At 36.9% G+C, this 24032-nt stretch overlaps 2 protein-coding genes across 5 annotated transcripts; one reads left to right on the forward strand and one right to left on the reverse strand.

Moving 5' to 3' along the window:
- Window positions 1-126: 126 nt before the first annotated feature.
- Window positions 127-14486, forward strand: LOC112046720 (peptidyl-prolyl cis-trans isomerase G). Of its 4 annotated transcripts, XM_024083520.2 has the most exons (14): window positions 127-399; window positions 2093-2182; window positions 2805-2927; window positions 3824-3994; window positions 4238-4365; window positions 5337-5443; window positions 5962-6133; window positions 6680-6768; window positions 7481-7583; window positions 8512-8637; window positions 10425-10499; window positions 11879-12007; window positions 12409-12536; window positions 12757-14486. In XM_024083520.2, exons 1-14 carry the CDS (start codon window positions 385-387, stop codon window positions 14124-14126), a joined length of 2826 nt encoding a protein of 941 aa, XP_023939288.1. In that variant the 5' UTR covers window positions 127-384; the 3' UTR covers window positions 14127-14486. The 4 variants fall into 4 exon arrangements, with proteins under 4 accessions (XP_023939288.1, XP_023939371.1, XP_052738674.1 ...); XM_024083603.2 differs by lacking the exon at window positions 10425-10499; XM_052882714.1 differs by lacking the exons at window positions 127-399; window positions 2093-2182; window positions 2805-2927 and adding an exon at window positions 3142-3218.
- Window positions 14482-23289, reverse strand: LOC112057687 (uncharacterized). Its single transcript, XM_024098199.2, has 3 exons — window positions 23099-23289; window positions 15833-15974; window positions 14482-15480 (listed from the first exon to the last, which is right to left on the reverse strand). Exons 2-3 carry the CDS (start codon window positions 15972-15974, stop codon window positions 14933-14935), a joined length of 690 nt encoding a protein of 229 aa, XP_023953967.2. The 5' UTR covers window positions 23099-23289; the 3' UTR covers window positions 14482-14932.
- Window positions 23290-24032: the final 743 nt, after the last annotated feature.

A 24032-nucleotide genomic window follows, 5' to 3' on the forward strand; every position in this document is an offset into this window, starting at 1 on the left:
TAGAGGTAACGGTTAGCGAGGCAAGTCCTATTATTTATATAGTCTAAGATTTTTAACAAAGATCTATGGTTAGTTTACTTTCCTCTATGGTTAAGGGTCTGCTTGTCTGTGGTATCAACTTTCTGCCATTTTGAATTGTAACATGGCGGTCAAAGTCGATCACGTTCTGGATTAATGAATTGTGATTTTATTAAACGTCGTTTACAAAGAAATTATGGATTCTGTGCGAAGATTCGTGGAGTTTTAACTCAAATGCGGATGTATTTCGTACTTTGATGTTGCTTTTCCTTGTAATATAGGATTGGCTGGCCCTTGGTGCGCGTCTTTGGGTTTCGACCCAAGCCGCATTTGTTATAATAATATCGATTAATTTATTGTCCAAAAATGATGATGTATACGGTAAGATTTGTTTTTATATTAATATCTATAATAATTTTAAATTATGATCGTTCATGTAATGAAATAATCCATCTATGTAATGAAATCCAACCGCCAAATCATTGTTTGGTTAGAACCGATATTATCTTTTGGGAGACACTTCATATTTGTTACTTTATGAAAACAGAAATTAGTTTATATCCGGTGTATTGCTTCCTGCTGCGCTGGCTTTCTATTTATTTTGGTTATGTCTCAGTACTCCAATTTTTTATACTGACAGATTTTATTCGCCAGGAGCCTTTAAACAGGCTGTGAAATTGTGGTATCATTAAGATGATATTTGGGAATTAAATCTCCTTCTTTCCAGCTTACCATACTCAAAACAGCTTTGGTTCTTTCATTGCACCCTTATGCTGCAACCATAACCATTATAACATAATGGTTGTTTTTAAATGTAGTTCATCTATTCCCAGAAGACTAGCACTAACATAATTGTCACTAACATTTACCATAAGGTCACATCGGCCCAGGGCCCAGAAGGTCTGACAATATCCTTCAAAAGGTCAGGGCTGGGCTGGGGCCCTTGGGCCCCAAATTCTAGTGTGCCCCAGGGCCCCAGCCTAGCATAAGACAGCGGTGCATTTGCAACATTATTTACTATGATAAAGGAGACATCCAAACTAATATATCAAAAACTTGCTTAACTACATACCAACACAGTATAAATTGTAGACCACTGATTAGCAGGCTGTTGTCATTTTAAAGATATTTGATTTTGATGTGAATTTAACGTCAGGGCACACAACAGTGAACCATTTTTTTACCAATATATTTTAAGCTAACTGGTTATAATTTGCAATAAGACTGTCAATAATTCAAAGAGCTGAGGACTGTATACTCAAGCAAATGTTCAATGCACCATGGTTCATTCAAAATAGTGAGATCCATGAGTGTCTGTGCATCAAAACAGTGAAAGAGGAAATCAAACAGTGAAACAGCAATTGGAACACCATGCCAATCTACTGGCAACTCAGCTCATTATACCAGACTATCTTAAATGCCTGAAAAGAAAGTGAATCTTGGAGCTGGATGAGTAATAGTCCAGTTTTAACAACATTGTGAATGTCTCCAGTGGGGGGATACTCATTTCACATACCAACATCTAACCATCTATTGTAACTAAAAAGTGTGAAATAAATAAATAAATGAAACAAATAAAAAAAACCTGACTGCTTAAAAAAAAAATTAAGTTCAGTCCAGAAGTGTAGAAAGAAATTAGAAAACAGTCAGGACCTTAGATATTGGAAAGAATGATTTTCTTCTACATTCTTTAATGGGTCCCAACTGTTCTAATTGCTTTCTACACTTCTGGACTGAGCTTGTTTTCTTTTCTTTTCAGTTTTTTTATACTTTATGCAGTCAGGTTTTTTTATTTGTTTAATTATTTTTTTTGAGATAATGTCACAATGCTATAAATTAGTTTATTACTTTCTCAGTCTGTGTCATCATACCTATCAAATACTTGTTTGTATACAATACCAATAACAAAGCCTTCTGAGAACGGAAGATCTAGGTATATCAAGAGTTGTAATGAAGCACTAAGGAATCTTTGTTTTGTCTGTTTGTATGTTGAGTGTACAAAGAAACAAAGACAGTTCTTGTAATTTACAACAATTTATTAAAATTAAATGAAATACATAACTTTATTCTTTAGGGTACAAGTACTGAGCAAGATACTCGCTTCAGTGACAAGGAGAAGAAATTAATGAAACAAATGAAGTTTGGTGATTGCTTGACTCAGCAGGTAATTTAACATTTCAATCAAAACTTAGATTTCAAACTGTAAGTTTCAATATGTTTTTTTTTTACAACTTACTATTTTTTATTTTTCAATATTTCTTACTATTTTTTTTTTCATCTAGATCTCATCTGCTGTAGACAATAGTACTCTATCCTAGTCACTAACACACACACATTCATACTGAAATAATAGGGTATAACTAAACTTATCTAACAAAAATACAGCAGATTATTGTAGAAAAGATGAGTTTTAAAATTCAAGTAACATTTTTATTTATTTGAAATCTGGTATAACATTCTAACTCCAACTGGGCTCTGCACACCTTACTTACATAATATGTTTAAATGGTTAACACAGGGTGTTATAGTTCTCTGATCCCATTGAGCTATAGTTTTACCAAATCCTAGCACTTACTTCACACTTAGTTTATTTCTTAAGCATTATAGGCTATGCTTAAGAAATAGACATGGCTAATATTCTTTTTTATTTAAATAATAAAGATTCTTTCTTAAAACAAACATTGTTAGTTTGTCTGATAAATTATAATACTTGTAAGTTAATGGTAATTGAATCCTAGACGCTTTCAATGCCCAAGGGAAGTAAATGTCATGCTTATTATCTATAGGTGGACATGTCCAAGGTGAAACTGGACGTGTTGAAGCCATGGATCACGCAGAAGATCACAGAAATCCTCAAGATGGAAGATGACGTCGTCATCGATTATGTGAACAATCAATTAGAGGAAAAGGTGGCTACACATTTTTTTATTCAAACTTATTAATTTATAAACTTATGTAATCATTGCAGTTTCCTTATCTTTCCTTGATTCTGATTAATGAGTAAATTTCATTGAGAGATGATTTAAGTGGTTAAATCGGTAAAGGAAACTGCAATCGAAGTATGTGATGTCAAATGTATATTCATTGGCTATGGCTATTTTTATGGTCTCCACCGGTTAGTGCGCCGCCGACGCCGCCCGCCGCCGCCGCCTGCCGACGCCGCGCGCGCCCCGCTTCGGAGGCCTTAGCATTCTTGATCGGTATTTACGGGGAAATTAAATACTAAAAACAATGTTAAAATACAAAAAAAATATGCAATGGACTAAAGACTCGACTGTAAGAAACACTCGGAGGTTTCCAGAGAAAGACTTGACTCGGCGTAGGGAAGTCTCAGTTAGGATTTGCGTTCAGCATAATGTGGTTGTGTCGCAAAACCCTTACAGGTGCATGGAATCGAAGACTGGAAGCGCGAAGGAAACTGCGTGCGCGTAGCGGCTGCGGCAGCGGAGCCCTCGGCCTGCGCCCGCGCAGCGTCGCCGTCGACTTGCGGCGTCTCCGGCGCCGTCCCTTCGCCTGCACATTTAACACCATGTATTGATATTATAATGCCCACTTCCCTGCCCGAGTCATTTCTGTGTTGCAACTGACGATTTTATTTAGGATATAACCAATCGACAACACTCTGAATGCCTCCCCGAGTTCTTTTGTTTGTTTATCATCGCAATTGGTTTGATACTTTGAACGAACCGTATCACAGATATGGTGGATTATGTGTCTCAGGAAAGTTATGTTTTGGGGGTGATGAAAAAACATGTCACTAATTAATTAATTTTCTTTTCCCCTTTTCCGTTTCCTCTACTCCCAGTTCCCTTGTCCAAAGAAGATGCAGATCAACTTGACTGGATTCCTTAACGGAAAGAACGCAAGGCTGTTCATGGGCGAGCTGTGGGAGCTGCTGCTGAGCGCGCAGGCCAGCGAGAACGGCATCCCAGAGTCCTTCACGCAGCAGAAGAAGGAAGAGATCAAGAAAAGAATGGTACAGTATTTAAAAACAAAGTACCTACTACTCCGATATATGTATAAAAGAGATTCTCATAACTAAATATCGAAAATAGCTTGACAAAGAATAATGGCAGGAAGCTAATTTATAGTTAGGGTTATTGCGGTAGGGCCCAATTAAAGAAACTTGAAAGGCTCTTGAAATCTCAAGTGAAAATAAATAGTTATTAGAATAATGATTATATTGATGTAACTATAGATTGTGTGTTTGTATCTAAAGGAAGAGCAGCAGAAGGACAAGGATAAAGACAAGGATCGTCGTCGGTCGCGTTCGCGTTCGCGTCGCCGCTCGTCGCGCGACAGACGTCGCTCGCGGTCTCGGTCGCGTGATCGCTCGTCCGACAGGAAGTGAGTTTGATTATTATTTCACATGTATTCAGTATTCTTTAAGTTTTTGTTTTTTTTTACTTTACAAATTAGACCTTGACTACAATCTCACCTGATAAGTGATGATACAATCTAAGATAAAAATGGGCTATAACTTGTTAGGAGGAGGATGAAAAGCCACAATTTTGGTTTCTACACGACATCATACAGGAACTCTAAATTGCTTGGCAGTAAGTCTTTTCAGGGTGGGAACTAGCCATGGCTGAAGCCAATTAAGAAAACCTCAATCAGCTGTCTTGTAAATAGACAATCCTCTAAGACCTTCGTCTTGTAAATCCACCGCGCATATCACAAACATAATCAAGACGTCCTCACAATGGTTTTTTTCTTAATGACGACCAATTTCTTTTTGATACTAGACATTTCATAGTAATAAGCTAATTTGAATGGTTTTCCTACAAACACTTTGACTGGTCTAAGCTCATTACAACCAAAGAAAAAGAAAAATGGTGACCAATAGCATTGCAACGAAAGAGAGTGGTGTTTTTGGTGTTGATTGTTTTATTTTTGTACATATGTATAAGTATACAGGGTGCTCGGGAGTATTTCCCATAACTCTAGGGTTATATTCTTTACCAAAAATTAATTCAAAATGTTCAAGGAACATGTGTTCTAAAATGAATATTTTTGGAGTAAATAATATTTCTTTTGTAAATAGATTTTAAAATGTGTCCCTTGTACGCATCCTTATAATAACGACGTTTTGTGGTTTTACGTATTTTAAAATTCAGGGATACATAAAGACGTGTGTTACATGGATAGTCGGCATTATTTGAATAACTTTGTATGAAAACATAAAATGATTTTATTTTTGGTTTAAAAAAAATACTAGTTACGAAGTTCTGCTTCTATAAGTGGACTCGTCAACACCTTGAACTTATGGGAAATACTCCCGAGCATCCTGTATATACAAATATTATTTTTAACAATAGGCATCGAAGTGGAGGCAGCCCGCGGCGCTCGAGGAGGCGCAGCCGCGACCGCAGCAGCCAGTCGAAGCCTCCGCACGTTGATGAAATAAAGCTACCGGAACCTAAGGGTAAGAACCTTCACCTACATAAAAATCTAATACCTATAATTAAACCTGCTGACATTTTTACTAATACCTATAATTACTAGCTGGCGCCGCGCGGTACCCGCGTGGTTCCCGTAGGAATATGGGAATAAAAGGCTTTATTATTATTATTATTATTATAGAATTTTTTGGCTTCTATGTTCTTTTTTCTAATACTATAAAGCTGAAGAGTTTATTTGTTTGTTTGTTTGTTTGGTTAAACGCGCCAATCTCAGGAACTACTGATCCGATTTGAAGAATTGTTTCAGTGTTAGATATTATCGTGGAAGGCTATTGGCTATATATTATCCCCGTATTCCTACGGAAACGAGAACCACGCGGGTGAAACCGCGCGGCGTCTTCAAGTATTTTAATATAGATTAAGACAACATTTAAAATTTTAGCTATCATATTTTTTCTTTTCTGGGTTTATCTGCTATGAAAGAACAATAAGCGAAAACTTCCTCCTCAACATTTTGTGTTAACATTTTTTTTTAATGTAGAGAATGGAAAGTCTCCTGTCAAGAAGGAAGAAGAAACGGAGCCAAAGGAAGAAGTCAACCATAACTCGACGTCCGAGTCGATTAAAGATGACTCGAAGCTTGACGATTCGGTGAAGGAGAAAGAAGAAAAGAAAGTGGAGGAAACCAAGTCTAGATCAGCATCACCCAATAAGTATGATATGAACATAATCATAATAATCATTATCATAGTCATCTTTATCTTGCCTGAATATGTAAATATGTAGGAAATAGTAGGATGTGACGTCAGGTGGCGCGACTTGTTTCCGTAAAGAGTGGGGAGTTAGACAGGGGTACCGATCGGTTGGCGGAAACGACTTGTGATATAAGGTGCTCGTCGTGCAGTCGGCTTCAGTATGTTCGTGGCGTTCGAGCCGTCCACATTTCTTGTTGTGTAATTCTTTATGGGTTACTTGGGATAGGCGGGGAAAGTGACTTGTGTCACTAGGGCAAAAGAGGAGTGTTTATTAACTGTCAAAGGATCTTTTAACCCTGCACAGACTTGCTTCATTGTTGCTCATAGAAGCACATTCATTTTTGTTTATTCTTTACAATATAAGTAATTCTTAAAATATCGCACTACCAAAGCCATACTTGATGTGTTCTAATTTCCAATTTGTTTGTTGGACAATAGACCAACAAACAAATTGTCGAGTATGGCTTTGGTATAGTTTGTATCTTTATGTATTGTACTCATTAGGTCAGCACCGGAGCAGAAGGAAGAAGAGAAGCCAGTAGAGAAGGCGCGGAACTCGTCCAGCGATCGACGCTCGTCATCTGCCTCGTCTCGTTAGTAGAACATTTTTTTTAATATCTCCATGAGACTAATTTTCGACCCGTTGCAGTTCTGCACAACCCTTTGTTTTCTATAAGATTACATAATTCCTAGGCAGGGTAAAAATTTATAATGCTACTAGCGGATCCGGTCAAGCTCCGCTTTGACTAATGTGGGCTTATTCCCTACCTTTGCCTACTACAACCCTACCTTACCACTACCCTACCCCTACCCAACCCCTACACTAAACATACCCTTACCCTACCCTACCGTACCCTACCCCTACCCAACCCTTACCCTAAACATACCCTAACCCTACTCCACCGTACCCTACCCCTACCCTAACCTACCCCACCCCTACCCTATACATGCTGTGTATCAGAGATGGTGATGTATGTGAAAAAAGATTTTCCCGCTTTTCTGTTGAAATTTTTTCTGAATTTGCTATAAACCTCATGGAGCCCGAGACCTTTTCAACGAATGCAAAACCGTGGAAATCGGTTTGTGCGTTCTGGAGTTATAGCGTCAGGAAGGAAAACCCGACTTATTTTTATATAGTAGATTAGTTGACCCGGCAAATATGGTTCAGCAATTACTTTCATACAAAAATCGGGGGAAAGTGTTGGTTTTGGTGATACTTTACGACCTCTTCTCATCTACGCGATTGAAACAGCGGGTGTTGTATAATAATATTAGTAGGATTTAGATGTTGTATGTTTGTCACAGACGGGAGTGCGAAGAAGAGATCTTCGCACAAGAAACGGCAGTACCGCTCCAACCGCGACTCGTCCGCCAGCGTGAGCCCGCGCCGCAGTTCTCGCAGGGACAGGTGACTACTATGTTATAAATATCAATAACCCTACAAAACATACCCCAAAAAGTAAAAAGACCCTCCCTACAATCGTAGCGTTCGAACACACAATTTTTATTTCAACAAAAATCTTAATAGCAGGCTGGAGTTCGAAAGTTGACGGTGTTAGTACACCCCCGTGCCTTGGAGAGCACGTAAAGCCGTCGGTTCTGTGCCTAATCTCTCACCGGTCGTGTCGGTCCGTCCAATCTGACTATAATAGTGAGGGAATAGAGATTGCACCTGTGTGTGTATGTAACGCAGGAGATATTATAGTGCACAAGTGTGTGTTACGAGTTCTTCCATTACGGGTGGTACATTCATTATTTATGTTATTGTGAAGATATTGCAATGACTTGATCTCAGTTGTTTGTTAGGCAGCGCGAAAGCCGTCACGCTGCCTAAACTAATGTGAGTGTTGTTCATATTAACTATTATAAAACACTGCTAAAAACTCACGTGATACAAGGTCGGAGTGTGCCCGACTAGTTTCAAAGCCATATGGGGCCCTTAGTCATGAGCTGGTTCTTGCAACGTGGCGTTTGAGAACTATCACGACGTTGTGTCACGTGAGTTTTAGCCGTGTTTCATAATAAATTAATATTACCTATTGATGTTTATCCAGTTTAGTTGTTATGTATGTATTTTAAGAGGCGTGATAGCCCAGTAGATATGATCCTTCCGGAGGGTGTGTGTTCGAATCGGGTCCGGGGCATGCACCTGTCTCAAACGGTGAAGGAAAACATCGTGAGGAATCCTGCATACCAGAGAATTTTCTTCAATTCTCTGCATGTGTGAGGCCAATCCGCATTGGGCCAGCGTCGTGGACTACTGGCCTGACCCCTCTGATTCTGAGAGGAGACTCGAGACTGATGGTTTGATAACGACGTATGTATTTTGATGTTAGGAGCAAATCGCGTCGTCGCAGTAGCCGCCCGCGCCGGTCTGTGGAGCGGCGAGAGCGGGAGCGCGAGCGCGAGAGAGAACGTGAGAGGGAGAGGGCCCGCCGCCGCGAGCGAGAGAGACGGGAGAGGTAACATTTTACTCTACTTTTTACACAGAACAGTTGAATTTTTTTTTTCTCTCGTTCCTTTGTCTATCGGAGATCAGTCTCTGGACCATAATCCATTTTCCACCACAGATAAATAACTCTTACTTAAAAAACTTAAATTTTGGTGTGATTATTTACTTTTTGTGCTATTTATTATCAAAAAATAATATAAATTGTAAATGGAGCTAATTTAAATAAAATAATGTGAGCATTAATAATTGAGCTCTCTTGAATAATTGTATCAAATTGAAATTCACTTCTAACCTTAACAAAAGATGAATTATATAAATATCCTCTGGCCTTAAAAAAGTACAAAGTTCAATTAGATATGTTTTTCAGTATTACAAGCTTACGATAAATCATTAGGTTATTTATGGCTATGACACTTTATGGTTAGGTACAGCTTGTATGAAAATGCCCGACCTCCTATGAATTATGTAAGGTTCCGGTTTAAGAATTTCATGCGTGGACGAGACAGTCTTTATTATTATGAGGTTTTTTTTTTTGGGAAACACCTAAAGCTTAGCGATGTAATAGTTATAACGGAAAATGTTTGAGGCTGTAATCTGTTTTATATTTATTATAATAGTTATACAATCTTGTAATGGTTGTAAATTGTAAGTGTACAAAAAACATGCCAAAGTTGATTTGAATATTTTTGATCAGGTGATTTTTCTTTGAAGAATTAACCCAAGGTAATGTGGAATTATTGAAGAAAAACGACCAAACTTTCCTTCGTACCTAATACATACTTAGCAAAATATAATTTTATATTAGGAAAATAATAGCTTATGAACACAGATTAAAGAATAATAGGCAGATAGAGCGTAAGGAACACAGCAGTGATGCAGCTATTCCAAATACAAATTCAAAAGCGAATACGTTCTGATAAACAAATTCAATAGCGAAAAATGAAATAAAAAATTAAACGGAGTACTTTTTTGTAGGTAATTATCAATTATTATAGCTTGGCAAGTTCGTTCGTAACACTCCCCATGGTCCGCGCGGGCCGGGAGGGGGTAGCGATGCCCCCGCGCGCCCGACTTCATACCCGCCCAATCCTTCCCTCTTCACCGCGCGGACGACTTCACACCCACGCAGTCCTCCCCGCCCGAACTTGCCAAGCTGTAGTCTATAATGATATCAATTTACGTAATTGTTATTAGTGTTGAATCTTGATTATCTTGACATACAAATTATGAAAAAAGTTTGTTTAAGCGGGGTGTCGAGGAGACGAGTGACGTTTGTTTTTTTTATGGGTTACACCGGCCTCACCGCGCTGCTTGTATAGACTCATTTTTTTTTTATTCTTTATTTTTTACAAGTTAAGTTAGCCCTTGACTACAATCTCACCTGATGGTAAGTGATGATGCAGTCTAAGATGGAAGCGGGCTAACTTGTTAGGAGAAGGATGAAAATCCACACCCCGTGTAGAAAACACGGCATCGTACCGGAACGCTAAATCGCTTGGCGGTACGTCTTTTGCCAGTAGGGTGGTAACTAGCCACGGCCGAAGCCTCCCACCAGCCAGACCTGGACAAATTAAGAAAATCTCAATCTGCCCAGCCGGGGATCGAACCCAGGACCTCCGTCTTGTAAATCCACCGCGCATACCATTGCGCCACGGAGGCCGTCAAAACTCATCAACAACTCACGGAGCCGTTCTGTACTCATTCTGTATCATTCTTTATTCTGTGCTTATGGATATTTAAACTTTCCCCGTCCTTACATTATTTTGTTTTGTTAATATTGGTGAGTTATAATACCAGGTCGCGAGAACGTCGCCGATCGCTTGAAAGACGTAGACGTTCGCGTTCACGCTCTCGACGACGTTCAAGAGACAGGTAATTTATTTATCTTTATTTATGCCATCCGTTTTTGCTTTTTATAACACATACAAACAAAACAAATACAAACACTACACATAAAGAACCTCTTTATTTCATCGCGACATCGCGACGGACCGACTGACTTAAAAAAAAAAGAAGGAGGTGATTCTCAATATAGTTTTTTTTATGTTATTTCATATATTCAATTATTAACCAATTTTGAAAATTCGTTTACCGTTTGAAAGAGTATACTCCCAGAATGGTCCCATTAAATTTTCATGAAAATCGGTTCTGTAATTTTGTGTTAAAATCAAAATAAGTGAAATGCGTGTTTGAAATCTGTTAAATTTTCATGTTTTTACTAATATTTTCCATTATTGCATACGTGTAAAGGAATATAGTATCTTTGTCATCAACTTTTTAAACAAACTGTTTAGAACAGATTTCGATTTTTTTTTTGCAGCTGTGTCCATATGACTGATCATTTAAAGTTGTTTTATTTTTCAAAAAATAACAAACTTAACACACATGCTTTTTTTTATTATTTTATTATTTTACGCAAGCTTGTCGGACGATAAATATTGTGTTATTTTGTAAAGAATGCGAAATATAAACACAGATAATGTTTTCTGTGTCAGTCTAACTTTACATGTTGTGTGCTTTGTGTGAATGATTTGTATATATGTCGTTCTATATGTGTGCATATAAATGTTTGCTGGCTAAACTTTTGGTAGGTATTTGAGGCTGTTGTCATTTGTTTCCTCCCATATTGAAAATCTGCCAAATTATAATTTATCCTCCACTTTGTAGAAAAACAATAGACTGTAGAGTGGCCAAATATGTCAGCTGGTACCACAGAAATGTGAAAAAGGCGTAAAAAGACACGCAGGTTAACTTTTGTCTACTTCCGTAGTGTCGTACACGAGGCATATCCTTAAAGAATGGAGCTAGTCAGGCCTTTTAAATTATTTGCAAAATAGTTTTGAAGCATCTGGCAAAGTCAATGAACCGACTAAATAATCTGACTTATTTATTTTGTTAAAGATATTGTTTGCAAATGAAAACCCTCACTTTGTAGATATAGGGGTAGATTTAGCTCCATTACGAGCCAGGTCTCCAGTCCTATGTTACATAGGACGTCCATAGTGTGAAAAGATCTGCGCCAATTTTCGTACACACGTCGGATAAAACTGCGCAGCGTTTATGAAATTTTATCGTTGCTGTGTGAATCGGGCATTCGGCTAAACTTAACACATGCAGGTTAAGGTTTTAGCTTGCCTCAGAAGCCTACCCAAACATGTCTACCAGCTCTCGTACTATCTGTATCGAACATTATAAGCTTTAAAACTAAAGTATCTGAACATAGAGAGTATTAATATGAAGCTCTGGCTTAGGTCTCGTGATCGCCGCCGTTCGCGTTCGCGTAGGCGTTCGCGCTCTCGGCATCGCTCCGGGCGCGGCTCGAGGGAGCGTCGCTCCAGAGATCGTCGCTCCAGGGAACGACGCTCTAGGGACAGATCCAGGTATTTGATCTAGTCAATTTAAAATATATGTTTTTATATATAATATACTAGCAGAAACCACGCAGTTTCACCCCTGTAATTTTATTTCCTATGGGAAAACCCACGACACTCACTAAGTATTCTACCGGTAAAAGAATTACAACCTACTAATAGATGTATTAGTGAGGTTGTGTTGATGTTTTTAACAAACTGTATATTATAAAGCAACTTAAATTAAATTCAAGTTATTAATGTAACTAGTTATTATTTTCTTTTGCACAATAGTTTTATTGTTTTCTTATTATTAGAAAAAAATGTTGTTTTATAAAACACACTCTATTTTTAAAAATCTCTATCCCTATCTCTTAATGACTGCACAAAACTGTCATTGGTACATATCATTATGTAATATTATTCTGTAGGGACAAACGATCAAGGGACAGATCTGGAAAGGAACCAAGAAGATCCAGGGACAGAAAATCTCGCGACAGAAGATCAAGCGATTTGATCAAAGAACGTTTGGAGAAGTCTGTCTCTATACCACGTAAGGGTTAGTATAGTACTTTTTCCTTCTGCTTTCATACTTTTGTTATATGTATGTAATTTACGTTTATTTATGTAATTTATTATTATTAATTTATGTTTATTTATGTAATTTATATGTATGTAAAATTTTTTATATCAGAATCGTCTAAAAACGGCTATAATAAATTTCTAATTTTTACAAAATTTGTAACAAGTTATAACAATGTATTTATTCCATTATACAGAAAACATTGAAAAGTTGCGTAAGAAGTCGCCGGAACGGATATCAATTCCGAGAGAGCGATCCAAGGAACGGATTATTTCAAGTTCAAGCAGAGAGTCTTCTGTTGTTCAAGAAAAACCTCCACCTCAAAACGAAGTCCAGACAACCAAGATTCAATCTTCAGATGAGGAAGATCGGGATGATTTCATTTCAATTCCAGTGTTACGTGAATATTCTAAGAGTTTGTCGCGCACTCCGTCACCCTTCTTACGAAAACACGAAATAGAAAATAACAAGAAATCAGACCGATCTGGAGATGATGCCTCGGGTAAAGAACAAAATGAGGAAGATACTAAGGTTCCTGAGATAAAGAAACCCAAACGTAAAGGTAAACAGTCTGAATCCGAAAGTGAAAGTAGTGAAGAAGTTACAAAATCGAAGAGCAAAGCTAAAGTTAAACGTAAGGAGAAACCTACTTCAAAAAGATCAAAGAAATCTAAGAAAGAGAGCTCGTCAAGCGATAGTGACTCTGATGATTCTTCTTCGAGTGATTCTGAAGATCGGAAGAAGAAAAGCAAAAAGAACGCCAAGAAGAAATTGGCAAAGAAGGCTCGAAAGAAGAGAGCTAGGTCTTCTAGTTCGGAATCCAGTTCCGAGGAAGAGGTAAAACGTAAGAGCTCAAAAGGCAAGCAGAAGAGTATGACAGAAGACTCCGACACAGAAAAAAAATCTAAAAAACGTACTAAAGATAGTAATTTAGATCGCTCTAAACTTGACAAAAATGAGAGTAAACCAATGAAGTCAAAGAAAATTGAGAATTCTGAGGACTCGCATGATGATAGTTCCGATAGCGATGAAAAGTCTAATAAAAAGAAAACAAAGCATGATTCTTCTTCTTCAGAAAAAGAAGTGAGACGTAAGAAAGTTGAACCCGCCAAGGAGAAAATCGCGTCACCTGAAGTTTCTAAAGCGCGTAAGGGGGAAGACAAATCTTCGAAAGTAAAACATACAGATGAATTGAAAACAAAACCGCGCGAGGACACTGAGAAGAAAGCAAAGAAAAGAGAAAAAGAAGATTCATCTTCTGATAGTGATCAAGTGACAAAGAAAAAGCCAAGAAAGAAAGTTTCAGACTCTGAATCTGATTCAGATAGTGATGAACCTAAGAAGTCCAAAAAGGCAAAGAAGCATAAGAAACACTCAAAGAAGCATAAGAAACATAAGAAACACAAGAAGGCGTCTAAACGCAAAGACGACTCCTCAGACAGTGACGAGGCTGAGGAAGAAGAGGAAGAGGAAGGAAAAGTTAACAATGAGGATTTGGAAAAGAAACTTCGAGAAAGAGCTTTAAAATCTATGAAGAAGCAGACGAGCGTGTCCGGCTCTGATTAGTGTTTATTTAAAGTCTCATTACATTCACTTTATAAATGAGTAGTTGTACACTGAAAGAAAAAAGTTTTAAGTTGTAAATGTGAAATGACTGTTTTTGATGTTTGCTGTCATGAAATTAAAAAAAAAATTCTTTACTCTTCAGTATTTAGGAGTATGTCATCGTGCAATTTCATAATGTAACTATTACAAGATGCATACAACTGATATTGACATGCATCGCGATTCAATTTTAATAATAATTAAAGTGCGAATCGATTACATTTAATTTTTTCTTTATGCTACATACATTTTAAAGAAGTAGGAATTATAAGATAATTATTTTTTGTCTTTGTTAGTAATAAAATTTCCTAAATATATTAATAGTTGTTTTTATTCATCAACCACTCACATTTTTGTTAATTATTATTTATTAATAGCAATCTAATTACATATGTTTTAAGAATACTTATTATAATTTGAACTATATTAAAATCTATAACAGAGTTAACAAATGCGACACGGTAAAAATAACTTAAACATTGGTTAAATCTTTGGTTTAGCAATAACAAAGTGCACTACAGAATAGTAAGTATAAAGAAGGCAAATATAAATTTTTTCACATAATGGACTCGGGAATTAATTTTACAGGATTGTAAAATATAATATTGAATTCCATAATAATTGATATTCTAAAATAATTATAATTATGTAGGTACATATTCCTGAGGCATGTGAGAGTTTTGTACTAAAGTTAGAATGTCTATATTTTGGTTAGGATGACATCTTGAATTGTCAACGTTAGAATTTACCGATATAATGATTAAATATTATCTTCGTGAATAACCTCTATAACCTGTAACTAAACTTGGTGTGATGCCATTATTGTAGATGTTACCATATCCAAGCTTTTTACTATGGTAACCGTATCCGAGATGTCCAGCGCCTTGGTAATATGGATTGTTATAACCGTAATATGAGGTCAGTCCACCATTACCGCCATATCCACCATATCCGCCATTGCCACCGCCGTATCCTGCACTGCTGAAATAACCGCCAGTATTATCCAAGCCACTTGTGCCAAAACCGCTTGTACCATAACCGATTGGTGGTCTATTTGCTCCATAACCGCTTTGGCTATAACCTCCATATCCACTTTGTCCATACCCTTGTGACCCTAAATTGCCACCGTACCCTGTTGCGCCGTAACCGGCGTTGCCATAGCCGGTGCTCTTAAATGAGCTACTTGCATCGTAACCACCTAATGTATTGTAACTGGGGTCAAAATCTCTCCTATCGTCTATTGTTCCGACTCCTGTGACAGAAAATCCGTAACCGCCGGGATAGTCTCCACCCCAGTTTGAGTACTGATGTGAATCTGAAAAGGTTAACATAAATATGCTCAAAGATACTTCGTACCTACTTTAAATAAATAAATTTTTATTTTGGTTTTATGAGTTTAGATAGTTAGGTTTCTCGTCAGCCGCAAGGTAGACTAATCTGAAAGTTAAAAATCTAACCTACCCGCCATTTTTGTTTGCTGAATAAGACGTCTTAGAAAAACCAGAGTATAAGTTTAATATCCACCCAAAACAAAATAAAATCTGCCTGTAGGGAAATGATTACCTAAATGCGATATTTACTCGTAGATAAATGCAATTGAGTTTGAAAATGTATTGTTATATGCTATTTAGGCTTTCTAAAAGAATTAATAATTCGTGACCACTTACAAGAACTGCTTGATGTTTTGAGATCATCGCTGGCTCCTTTTACTTGTCTAGGTACAACAGATTTCTTTTGCTCTGTTAAGTTTTCAGGAGCTGCATACGTGGACACTGCAGCTAGCAGCGACAGTAGGTAATGGTATCTCATCTGCAAAGCAATAAGTATATAACTTATATACATATATTTATATAATATAGGTATGATTAAATAGTTTATGTATTATTTTTTTATATATTTAATTTTCAATTAATTACGAATTTATATGTTTAATATGTTGTTATCTTATATATTTAATAACAAGTATTTAGTTATCTATAAATTAGTAAAAAGAGTTCTTAACAAAAAAAAAAGTATACATAATTATATTGCAGGTAATTTTTATTTGTATCATTAATTTTGTTTTTCATCGTTATGTTTAAGTTTTCTGTTTTTTTTTTCTAAATCAATGTGTCTACCTAGTTAGTTTTAATTAGTTCTTAATAATTGTATTTAATAGTTTACGTTAAGTGTTGAACTGTGTGCGTGGCGGCACCTGAACTGGGTCCTAACTGAAAATCAGTGCTGCATACTTTTTTATTGAAAATATGCGGCAAAATGCTGAGTTGGGGCCAAAAAAAAAAAAAAAAAATCAAAAATCATTTATTTCAAGTAGGCTCAGTTTACAAGCACTTTTGACACGTCAGTTGACTATTTGTAAAGATTCTACCACCGGTTCGGAAGGCAGGTTCTGCTGAGAAGATACCGGCAAGAAACTCAACAGTTGCTCTTTTGAAAAAGTCATACACTATTATAATTTACAATTAATAACAAGTACAGTTTACATTTCTTATAGTTTTACTTTCTGTGTGAAGGTGGAAGCTGATCCAACGGCCTCCAAGCATCTTTATCATTAAGGAACTCATCAATGTTGTAGTACCCTCGACTAAGTAAATGTTTTTTAACACATTGCTTAAAGGCCTTTTTCTAGGTTGTGCCACATATTACAAGGCATTCTTTAGTGCTTCACTGTTTGAGTGGACAGTTAAGCCATAATATGTTATAATTTAGATTTTATGTGATATGTGGCATTACTTAAAAATAAAGATCTTTTTCTTTCTTTTCTTTCTTTTCTAAAAGTTTAATAAATTAATCTTCAAAAATCTTTTTGAGTGTCATAGACATAGAGAACATTTAGATACTAAGCCCTCATTCGCACAAGAGCTTTTTTAACGGACGTTTAATATCATCCGTGATTGGTCATGAAAGCGGGAGGCGTGTAGTAAAGAAGACCGTTATAGGCTGGAATAAGTACGTCGCGAGCGCACACGAGGAGGCCAGGCACAAATTCTCGATATGGTTGTGGTACGGTAAACCAATGGTAGGTCGCTTTTACCTTGACATGTGCGAGACTAGAAGAATTTTCAAATCCCGTCTAAAATGGTGTCAAGATCATGAACATCAAATAAAAATGGACATTCTGGCCTCATATCATTCCAAAAATAATTTTCGTGGTTTCTGGAAAAACACCAATAAAATGAATAACAGGCCAGCCCTCCCCGTGAGCGTCAGTGGTGTGTGTGAGCCCGTTAATATTTCGAATCTCTTTGTGGATCATTTTTCTGTACAATCGCCTCTCAGCCTCTCTCAACCAGCAGTGTTTAGTGCTGAGATCAACGAAAAGATGGGGATTGTATTTAAATGTGCAGATGTAGCGCATACTATTAAAAATATGACAAGAGGTAAATCCCCCGGTCATGATGGTCTCAGCATCGAGCATTTACAATATGCTGGCTCACATCTACCCAGAGTGCTGACCATGCTCTATAACATTTGTATTAGTCACAGTTTTATGCCAAGGGAGATGATGCGTACCATAGTAGTGCCTATTGTGAAAAATAAAACTGGTGACTTATCGGATAAAAACAATTACAGGCCTATTTCATTAGCTACTATAGTCGCTAAGGTGTTTGATAGTTTGCTTAACACTCAAGTAAATAAGCTAGTTAAGCCTCATGACAACCAGTTTGGTTTTCGTCCAGGGCTGTCAACAGAAAGTGCAGTATTGAGTCTTAAGCATACTGTCAAATACTATGCTAGGCGTAAAACTCCAGTTTATGCCTGCTTTCTAGATCTTTCTAGGGCATTTGACCTGGTTTCTTACGATATCTTGTGGGGGAAGCTAGAAGCAGTTAAAGCACCACCCGAACTCACCAATATATTTAAATTTTGGTACAGAAACCAGGTCAATTATGTCCGATGGGCGGGAACGTTATCACGTCCCTATGGGTTGGAGTGTGGAGTCAGACAGGGTGGGCTAAGTTCTACGACGCTTTTCAACCTATATATTGACGAGTTGCTGGGTGAGCTCAGCGGTACCAGAATCGGCTGTTACATTGACGGGGTTTGTGTAAATAACATAAGCTACGCCGATGACATGGTGCTGCTGAGTGCATCACTTTGTGGCCTGCGTGAGCTGTTGGCAATATGTGAGGCTTATGTGGAAAGGCACGGGTTAATTTATAATGCCAAGAAAAGCGAAGTGATGGTCTTTGAGGCTGAGGGAAAGTTACCAAGTAACGTTCCATCGCTTGTACCTACTAAATGGGACAATTTTGAAACAAGTTCACCAATTTAAATATCTAGGACATATTTTGACCCCCGACCTCAAGGACGACACGGATATTGAAAGGGAGCGGAGAGCATTGTCAGTTAGAGCTAACATGCTTGCACGCAGGTTTGCACGCTGCTCACAGCAAGTTAAGACAACATTATTTAAGGCCTATTGCACTATTTTTTACACATGCAGCCTGTGGGCAAAATATACACAAAGATCGTACAATGCTCTCCGTATCCAGTACAATAATGCATTCAGGGCTATTATGGGGCTACCTCGTTACTGTAGCGCGTCAGGGATGTTCGCGGAAGCAAGAGTTGATTGCTTTTATGCAACAATGCGCAAAAGATGCGGATCCCTGGTGCGAAGGCTGCGAGGCAGTACCAACAGCATTTTGGCAGTAATCGCCAGCAGACTAGACTGCACCTACGTGAACCACTGTTGTGGCGTTTCTAATGGAATGACATAGCACTGGTTCTCGTAAATATAATAGGTTTTAAGTAACTAACATAGATAATAAGAAATATTGTTATTTACTAATTTTTAGGTTTAGGTATACACAATTAACATACTTATAAGAGAATTTTACTAACAAAATGAGTCTTGGTTACTTTAAATAAATGAATTATTATTATTATTATTATTATTAAATACAACAACTGCATTCCCAAGTATGTTCACACGACAGCGTTTTTGAAACACGAGGTTTATTACGAGCAGTGTTGCATTTTTAATACGCTACGCCCGCCAACGCTGGGTTTTAACGTATCGCTTATTTAACTCTCGTGCGAATAAAGCCCAATTCCAGGTTACTACACGATTGATGAATTTCTAAATGATAAAAACCGGTATTGTAAATTATAATGTATCTATGATCTTTCAAAAGAGCAACTGCTGAGTTTCTTGCCTGCTCTTCTCAGCGGAACTTGCTTTCTGAACCGGTGGTAGTTTTTTTATACATATAGTGAATGTTGACGTTTTAAAACTGCTGATAAACGAAGCCTATTTGAAATAAATTTACGTATTATAGATAGGTACCTATTTTTTTTATTCTCTTCAAGTTAGCCCTTGACTACAATCTCACCTGATGGTAAGTATGATGCAGTCTAAGAAGGATGTGGGCTAACTTGTTAGGTGGAGGATGAAAATTCACACCCCTTTCGGTTTCTACACGGCATCGTACCGGAACGCTAAATCGCTTGGCGGTACGTCTTTGCCGGTAGGGTGGTAACTAACCACGGCCGAAGCCTCCCACCAGCCAGACCTGGACCAATTAAGAAAAGCTTAATCGGCCCAGCCGGTGATCGAACCCAGGACCTACGTTTTGTAAATCCACCGCGCATACCACTGCGCCACGCAGGCCGTCAAAAGTTAAGTACTTAATAAATATTACGCTACAGGTATTCGTGACTCAAGATACCTATAATTTCCAATTCAGTAAGTACATGAATAATGACACGGCTGGACCTTTTCATTGCAAATTAACATGAAGTAATTACTATGTGAAGGCAACATTAACATGTCCGTTAGCGTTTAATATTTTGACCCTCAACTTCGAACACAATAATCTGCTGTTTGTAAGACCATTCTCACGTTAAAGTGATCTAACATACGTCCATTAAATCATATTTGCAGGAACAGTACATTATCTGGGTACATCCTACATTTTTCATACCTACATACTAGCTTAGAACATAATAAATGTAACGATCTGAGACTTCCAGTCATTGGCGTATCAGGATTATTTCCTGGGGTGGGCCTGGGGTGAACATATCACTGAACAGAGTCGACTCTCAATATAAAAATTTCGTTAGAAATATTTGTAGACGCAGACCTCTGAAACGGCTCGACTTATTTATAATTTTTTCTCGGTATCTTAATATATTTTTCAAAATATTTATTACATATAGGTTTTTCTCTATCATAAGTTGTAATTGTTATTATTTGATATTTTAAATGATATTTTCTGTAAAATTATTAGTATTTCGGCGTTCATCATAGAATTTCAAATCGGTAGTCCAGTATCCTAGGGTGGGTCCGCCTATATACGCCTATGTTTCCAGTATCCTCATCATCATTTCCGTTAACCATACGTTCTACGAAACCAATTTTTTAAATTGTCAAATCTCTGAAAGGGCTGGACCAATTTTGTAGGAACTCTTAAGTAGGTACGAGTATGTAGGTAGCTTCAAGATTTTCTTTTAAACATATGACAGCATGGAGAAATTTCTTATCGTTTTTAGGGTTCCGTAGTCAACAAATAAGCCTTATACTTTCGCCATGTCCGTCTGTCTGTCTGCGGTTTAGCTCGGAAACTATTACTACTAGTTAGCAAGTTTTTTTTATTATCTTTTAATTCGAAAGTATTATAACTGATTGTGCTTTTCTGCAATGAACGGCTAATGCTGAGCTGTAAACCCCTTCTAATTGGTGTAAACAGACAGTCATTTATTATGTAAGATAGGATGTTTGTGACATTAAAAATGAATAAACTTTCTTTCTTTCTTTCTGTATGTATGTGTATAAAAAATACCGACAAAGCCGTTAAATAAAATCTTGATACCTAATATTATATTTTAGGTTAGGTACCACCCTACAAGTAAAGTAAGGATGATTTTGTTTTATAATTTATCTACAGAACCCTATACCAGGCGGGGCCCGACACGCACTAAGCCGATTTTTTTAAATAAAATAAATAATAACTTCAAGCCTTTCTTGCTCTATTGTGGTGCACACTTAGATATTATAATTGCAGCGACACTGAATACACTGTACACATAATAGGTAACCTACTTAGGTACCTGTTATGGTACCTATTCATTCTGAATGTTATGAATCAGACTTCTCGGAGTACGTAATCACTGGATATAGCTCTACTTAACTCATCAATCATTAAAAAAAGAATGACGTAGGTAGTGTCATTCATTGTGATGACTTATCGAAGTAAGGTATACTTACTTTAAGCATCCTCTATGTTGAACCATGCTCAGTAACTCATTTGCGGGTGATAACGCGTAACCCAACACGTTGATGACCTTACAGTCGCGTACGAAGTTTTCATTTCATTAAGATTTTATTTCTCAATTATTTTTCAAATTTTTATTTTAAGAAAATTAATCCGATCATAATCAACTTTTAAGACAGCAAGAAGAATGTCGTTTCATGTTTACAATAGGGAAGATGGCAGTTTCTTTGAATTGTAGGTATATAAATTAGGAGTAAGAATGCTAATAGTGCTATTTTGTAAAAGTAACAGGATATCTGCGACCATTATATTCGAAGCTGGGATTTATAGGGTCAGATTTGCGGCACTGCCACGGATCCCTGAAAAACCCCCCATATTAAATGGCACGAATTAATGACGTCGATGGTTCGCTAATCGTTAGATTTGTATGGGCGTTCAAACAAAATTACAAATATCTTTGTTATTTGTGCGATTATGTTTGTAGATCATATATTGAAAAGGTCACGTTTTATGTAAGGAAGTTATAGTTAAAGATGTATGAATTTTCATATAATTACGATAAAATAATTTTAGTACATTTAGAAATTTATTAATCTTATTTATTTTGCAAACGTCCAGTCAATCTTTGTTTTATATAAATGAATTAGTTAATATTGGCCTTACTTACCCGAAGGTCACATAAAAATCAATATAGATAGTCAAACCTAGTCATCATCTCCATTATTATTTTTTGGAAGAAAATAGTAATATAACGGATTCTTTAAATAAAACATAAGTAAGCAACGAAAAAGTGTGTTACAGTTTCTACAAAAAAAATCTTATTATCATATAGCACGCCACTGTTATTTGTAAAAAAAAATATTTGAAAAAATAATAGTTTTAAGATTTTGATATTTTTTTGGGCAACCACGAAACATGCGTTTAATACTTTTCTTTATGATAGTATCTGTACCGTCGACTGTCGTCGCGCTGGCTCTTACTCTACTATCTATCTCTCAGACGTTTACAGAAAATAAGGGATCAGTGTAAGGGACGAAAATTGATAGTTTACACCAATTTTCCCGCGGACTAAATTGCTGGCGTCCGCTAGTAGGTATTCCAGCGGCGTGCATAAGGTTATTGATCAGGGTATCCACTAGTAAGACAATTAACCCACCACCACCAACACCATTATCTTAAGTTTAATATTGTTACCTGACGTTTCGAAAGAGCTTGTAAACTAAGCCTATTTGAAATACCTAAATGAATTATTATTTTGACTTTGAACCAAACCGGGAAAATAAACATTGGATAAGTATTAACAAAACATTTGTTAGGGTATGCAGTGCTTGTATGAAGTGTACGCCACTGTACCTACCTACTTAATAAATTTTCTAATAATATTGTACTAATATCAAAATAACATACAGTTAAATATCATTTAGTTAAGTTTCTATTATTAATTTATTTTTTTATCACCTAAGTAAATAGTATCACCCAAGTAGGACCACTTCACAGATGCATATCCTACCTTGTGGACCCGCTATGAAGTTACATAGGAAAATAAATTTTCCAATTTATACAATTAGTACTTATGTACAATGCATATTGTCTACCCTAGTTGAAAACTTTAAACACGCCTCTCACCTACCTCGATCGTTAAGAATAAGAGACTATTTAATAATTAATTTAGTGTTAAGTTTATATAACGAGACTATTTAATAGTTAACTTACGTTGGGATAAGTAATGTTCCTCAAACACAACAGTCCGCGCGAGTAGTGCAAATGGACTCAGATGAGTTCTGCGTGCGTACGCCACCGTCCAAACCTTTATAAACCGTGGGAGTTTTTATCTTGTAATTGACAATGGTCACTGGGAAGTAATGAGACCGTTTGTAGGCAACCCGTCCTTCTGCAAGGATGCCATGACGTGGACTAATTTTAGCATAACACAATGAGTCCGTTTTTGGAGTAAGTACCTACTCGTAAGTGGTGAATTATTATAAGCCTCGGATACATCACCGATACAATAACCGAGGTCAGTACGTATAGACTGGACGCCCATATATGTGAATGTAACTGTCTCGATACTATTTGTTAGCCTATTTAGTTGTGGATTGTTAAACCTTACATCTCCTGCAGGCTTATTCACTATCTTTGACGTATGCAAGTTGACATATACAAAATTGAGATTCTATGTAAAAATGTCATTCAGTGCTTACCTACAGGTGGATATCACACATAAGATATGACATTTTGTTAATTGATTTGATGTTTATTGTAATAGGTTGATATTAAAGACCAAATGAAGCTATTTACCATTACTGGATGACATTTCTTACATATAATCACAATTTCGTAGGTAGGTATATATGTCAACAAGCATCAAAGATAGTGGAATATATAGATAGCCTGCTCTGCCTCGGAGAGCGCTTCGAGCCGTCGATTCCAAACATTATCATTAATTCATTACCATCTAATAGTGATAAGTACCAACTGTTGGTAAATAAATCATATCTTGTATGGAAAATCATTATGGTTAGGTATGTCAAAAGAGTTCTCGGTGGCTTTATTTTTTAATAGCGATCGAGTTAGCGAATACAACGGCAAGTTACATTTACCGGTATTATCGTGTGATAGCAAAGTTTCAACAGTCTAAAATTATTGC

This window comes from Bicyclus anynana, chromosome 7 (genome assembly GCF_947172395.1).
Source record: "Bicyclus anynana chromosome 7, ilBicAnyn1.1, whole genome shotgun sequence".
NCBI lineage: Eukaryota > Metazoa > Arthropoda > Insecta > Lepidoptera > Nymphalidae > Bicyclus > Bicyclus anynana.